This window comes from Theropithecus gelada, chromosome 12 (assembly GCF_003255815.1).
Source record: "Theropithecus gelada isolate Dixy chromosome 12, Tgel_1.0, whole genome shotgun sequence".
Lineage (NCBI taxonomy): Eukaryota > Metazoa > Chordata > Mammalia > Primates > Cercopithecidae > Theropithecus > Theropithecus gelada.
In genome coordinates, this window is record NC_037680.1 from 13930905 (window position 1) to 13936558 (window position 5654).

Genomic DNA, 5654 nt, shown 5'->3' on the forward strand with positions numbered 1-5654 from the left:
GCAGGAGAATGGCGTGGGGGGGGGGGTGGGAGGTGGCAGGGGACCGGCCCCCCCCCCCCAACCCGGGGAAAAAGCGCAGGCCCCAGAAAAAAAAAAAAAAAAAAAAAAAAAAAGAATTTGAACTAAGAGATACTAGGAAGATGGCCCTTGACCCGTGAGTCCCACACTTGAAAGTTCTTAGCATCTTTGTCAGGTACCCACCAGGGCCATGCGCAAACTGAGATAATGGGGACACAGAACAAGGGTAAGTAGAGAGAGCTGGCTGGAGAGAGAGGGGCACAAGAAAGCCCTGCCAAGAGGAGCAGAGATGAGAGACCTTGGAGGGAGAGGTAATGAAAGGAGGCAAAGATGAGTTTCCATGCTTACAACTCACAGCTGAGGCCTGACTATCTTTATGTCCATAAGAGGCATCCTTGTGCAGAACCTCTCCTCTTTCTTGGGTCAATGGGGGATGGTCGCAAGGGACCATCAGTAGGAAGGCATAGTACACTAACCCAATCTGGGGTGGGCTCTTAGACCAGCCTTCCTCCCATGCTCCTCCTCCCATTGGAACCCCGGACTTTCAAGACTGCTACCCAGCGCACCAGTGCACCAAATGGCGCTTGAAACCTCTTCAGCAATGGCTCACTCACCTTCAAAAAGGCTGAAGAGCAGCCTGGCTGGGCTCTTCACGGCGGAGGGGCAGTCCGGGAGTTTTAGGTTGAAGATGAAAACTTTCACTTTTGGCTCAATGGTCTGAAAAAGAGAAGGACTAGCAAGTGAACTGAAGCCTCCTGGAAAGCATCTTGATAACAGGGACAGAGTTTCAAGATGAGAAGTTGTAGCACTTACTCTGGCTTTGGAAATGACCTCTAACTATCTCAGTTAACTAAAGGAGCTGACTCTAGACTCTGAAGGAGAAAGATCTACAAGTTTCAATAACATAGTCTCCCCTCCCCACCAACCCCCACCTCCACCTCTTCCTTCATCTCAGGCTTACAGAGCACCTCTTAGAGCCAGGCACGGTGTTAGGATCAGGAACAAGGCCACTGCTCACATCCAGAGCCTGTGCTACTTTAGAAGCTTAGTTAAGAGGCCACCATTGCCATATCTATGGATGTCTGGGATTTGCTTCACAATAATCCAGTTTGGTTATCTGGGTATGGTGGTGCATGCCTGTAGTTCCAGCTACTTGGGAGGCAGAGCGAGGAAGATTGCTTGAGCCCAGGAGTTCAAGGCTGCAGTGAGCTATGATCGCACCACTGCACTCCAGCCTGGGTGACAGAGCAAGATCCTGTCTCTAAAAATATGGTCTGGGTTTTTTTTTTTAATTAAAAATCTAGTTTGGGAGATAGAAGTTACGAGTTAGGTGAAAGAAGATTAGCTATGAGCCAATAGCTCTTGTAGTTGGAGATGGCTTCATAGGGGTTCATCATACTTTCTTTCTACTTTTGGATGTCAGAAATTTTCCAAAACAAAAAGTTATAGCAGCCCCGAGGGTGTGGTGGCTCACACCTGTAATCCCAGCACTTTGGGAAGCCGAGGTGGGTGGATCACCTGAGGTCAGGAGTTCAAGACCAGCCTGACCAACATGGTGAAACACTATCTCTATCAAAAATACAAAAATTAGCTGGGCTTGGTGGTTCACGCTTGTAATATTGGCTACTTGGGAGGCTGAGACAGGAGAATTGCTTGAACTCAGGAGGCAGAGGTTGCAGTGAACCACTGCACTTCAGCCTGGGCAACAAGAGCCAGGTTTCATCCCAACAAAAAGAAAAAAAAAAGTTATATTAGCTGTCATCATTAAAATGGAAGCAAATGTAATTTCCTCTCCTTATTTCTAGCCATTTCAGTATCAAGGAAAACGTCTCAGACTGACATGCTGTTTGACTTCACTTTAAATTATCTTTTTTTGCGGGGGTTAGAGTTTGGTCATTTTATTCACAGTAATTTTTTCCTCCTCTGAACAACTAAAAGCTACCAAAAGTTACCAATAGTAACTCCTTTAAAAGGAGCCAGGCATAGTCTTTACTTTCTCATAGCCACCTGTGACAATGTCCTGTCTTTACAGATGGGGAGTCAGAAGCTCAAGAGGCCGAGCGGGTTGCCCATGACCTCGCAGTTAGTGGAGCCATGACTCCACACAGTCCTCATCCCTCCCTGTGCTGGGTCAACGCAGTGGGGACAAACGGCCCAGGGTGGCGCGCTTAGGGAAGCAAGGGTTTTCTCCTTCCTGAAAGACGGATATGCCATGAGGCAGCCGGTGATGTCCCAGGGCTGGAGAGCTAGAGGAGCCTCGGAGGCCCCCGGCCTGCCTTCTGCCAAGTGGAGAACTCCCTGGGAGCACAGCTTTTTCTGATAAGTGGATGTGGGACCTCCTCGTGTGCCTCCTGTAGAACTGAGAACCCAGGGGTGTGCCACAGCTCTTCATTGCTGGGCTGGAGGCTGTTCTCAGGCCCTCAGACAGCTGTGTGCCGTTGGGGAGTGGCCGCTGAGGGCCCCTGGGGCTCAGAGAGGGCTGTGCAGGTGCTCTGGGGAGAGGGTGGGAATGGGAGCAGGTGCCTGCTCCTCCCTGCCCTGCTTTCGCCCTCTTCCCTCGCAGCCCACAGGAAGAGGCCCCTTCAAGGGGAGGGTGGGGTTCTGGGATGGGGAGGGAGGGGACATTGGGAAGGTGGGCAGTGCGATTCAGGCTCCTGTGGACACAACTCAGCTCCTGTCCTCAGGGCAGGTTCAGCTGTTCTTCCTGACCTGGGCGTGGTAACTGTGCATGGGAAATGCTACCAGGCATGAGACCACGATCCCAGGAAGGAGCAGTGTCCTCTCAAGCTCAGCTGTCATTTCCGAATCTTTGAGGCTGCCTCTGAGGGTCCAACCCCACCCAAGGAAGTAAAAGGAATACATAACCATTGCAGAGCATTTATAAATGGCTGCTAAGTTTGTCCAGGGAGAGTTTTATTATTTGACTGGCCAGCTACAGACTATAGTTTCAGTGCTTTTCCCAGACACTGGTAGAAGTGTCTTGAAAACATGGTAGCCAGGGCCGGGTGCGGTGGCTCATGCCTGTAATCCCAGCACTTTAGGAGGTCGAGAGGGGTGGATCACTTGAGTCCAGGAGTTGGAGACCAGCCTAGCTAACATGGCGAAACCCTGTCTCTACTAAAAATACAAAAAAAAAAGTCAGGCATGGTGGTGGTCTCCTGTAATCCCAGCTACTCAGGAGGTTGAGGCAGGAGAATCGCTTGAACCCAGGAGGTGCAGGTTGCAGTGGGCTGAGATCATGCCACAGGGCACTCCAGCCTGGGTGACAGAGCGAGACTCCATCTCAAAAAAAAAAAAATGTTGTGATGGAAAAAGGGAAGAGACTGAAAATCATATCCTCAAGTACCAGCCATGCAGTGCCCCTGCTGACTGCCTGTCAGAGGCACGCAACCTCCGCACAACAGAGATGGTTTTAAAATGGCAGCTGTGTCCAAACCTGCTAGCCTAGCAACAAGCTCTGGTTTAATTCCATGAGGAGGACAAAAGGCAGCTTTAGTCATCACAGGCACAAGCAGACCTCGAGGACACTAGAGTGCTAAACAAGGCCCAGAAACCTTGTCAGCCAGCCCACGAGCACAGGCCCTGGGTCGCAAGCAAGTTTAGGTTCAGGTGAGGCATTCACAAAAACAACTGAAATTGATCATATGCGATTTAAAAATACCACCCTCATCATCATGTTCCCAACCCATGGACTTCTTTTTCTTTTTCTTTTTCTTTTTTTCGAAATGAGTCTCTCTCTGTTCCCTGGGCTGGAGTGTAGGGGCGCCATCTCAGCTCACTGCAACCTCCACCTCCCAGGTTCAAGCGGTTATTGTGCCTCAGTCTCCCAAGGAGCTGGGATTACAGGTGCGCGCCACTATACTTGGTTAATTTTTGTATTTAGTAGAGACAGGGTTTCCCCATGTCGGGCAGGCTGGTCTTGAACTCCCGGCCTCAAGTGATCCGCCTGCTTCAACCTCCCAAAGTGCTGGGATTACAGGTGTGAGACTTATTTTTCTTTTGAAGAGACAGTGTGGTGTCTTAGAATGAGAAAGCCCTGGTTCAAATCCAACCCTGGAGCTCACCACCTTGGTGAGATTGTTTAAACCTTAGAGTGGGTTTTGAGGGGTTGAGATGATGTGAGGATGAAGGGCCTCCCAGGTGTCTGGGATAAGCAAGCACTAAAATTATATAGCTGTTACTCAGATGTCTTTGTGGCTACATCTGTCGCCTTTGATTAGATCAGCGGTCCCCAACATTCTTGGCACCAGGGACTGATTTCGTGGAAGACAATTTTTCCACAGACTTGAGGGAGGTGGGAGGGCTGATTTGGGGATGAAACTGTTCTACCTCAGGTTATCAGGCATTAGATTCTCATAAGGAGCACGCAACCTGGATCCCTTGCATGCGCAGTTCCCAATAGGGTTTGTGCTCCTATCTAATACGGCCGCTGATCTGGCAGGATGTGGAGCTCAGGTGGTAATGCTTGCTGGCCTGCCACTCACCTCCTGCTGTGCAGCCGGGTTCCTAACAGGCCATGAACCAGTACTGGTGCTTGGCCTGGGGGCTGGGGACCCCTGAATTAGATCATCTTATTATTTGTAGATAACAAAAGCAGCAGTGCCTACACAGGCAGCTGGAGACACACAGACATTGGGATTGGACTGGTGCTAATTTGTCCATTTCAATCACTCTGCCTCAGGTAAAATGAAGGGTCCATGGCCTTTTTTTTTTTTTTTTTTGAGATGGAGTCTCTCTCTGTCACCAGGCTGGAGTGCAGTGGCGAAATCTCGGCTCTCTGCAACCTCCGCCTCCTAGGTTCAAGTGATTCTTCTGCCTCTGCCTCCCAAGTAGCTGGGACTGCAGGTGTGTGCCACCATGCCCATCTAATTTTTGTATTTTTAGTAGAGACAGGTTTTCACCATGTTGGCCAGGATGGTCTTAATCTCTTGATCTTGTGATCCACCCGCCTCGGCCTCCCAAAGTGCTGGGATTACAGGCGTGAGCACTGTGCCCGGCCAAACTTGGCCTTTTAAGGGATAATTCCTCAGGTAAACCATCCTCCTTGGTGACGGAGATGGTGGGATTCAAAACCAGAGGTGAGTTATGGGGGCTGCTCTACCTGCCTCGTGGGAGGCACAGGCTGAACGCAGCGAGGAGTGGCTTTATGCCCAAACCTGCAGAGGCAGGAGGTCCAATGTGGGTGCATTCCAGTGGCCAGACATCCTTGGAAAGGCCCACAGGAAGGCAGCTCTCCAGGGTTATAGGAACACTGCCAGCGCTCAGAAGGTGCAGGAGAAAACATGGGCACCATCAGATACACCTTGCGTTGGGGGAATAGTTGTGACTGTAGGGAATGAAGCAAGTAAGTCACACAGCAGTGACCAAGCCTAAGAGAGAAACCTGGTAGTTGGATAGGAGGCTCCTAATATACTTTCTCTAATGAGCCCACATCATTAGACTTGAGAAAAGCAGTACTGGGTACAGGAGGGAGTCCTGAGCTTACTGGAAGGTCCAGACAGCTGGGATCTGATTTAGTAGACCTTAGTGTGAAATGTTTTTTTTTTTTTTTTTTTTTTTTTTTGGGCGGGGGCTCGCTCTTTCCCCCCGGCTGGGGGACAGTGGCCGGGTCCCCGCCCCACTGCAGCCCCGCCCCC

The 5654-nt window shown here is 50.4% G+C and overlaps 1 protein-coding gene across 1 annotated transcript in view; it reads right to left on the minus strand.

The window, feature by feature from the left end:
• The window catches only part of LCT (lactase), a 57392-nt gene that overhangs the window by 39898 nt on the left and 11840 nt on the right, over positions 1-5654 (minus strand). Inside the window, exon 4 of the mRNA XM_025405053.1 lies at positions 633-735. Coding sequence (XP_025260838.1) covers positions 633-735 — 103 coding nt within the window. The remainder of the gene's footprint in view (positions 1-632; positions 736-5654) is intronic.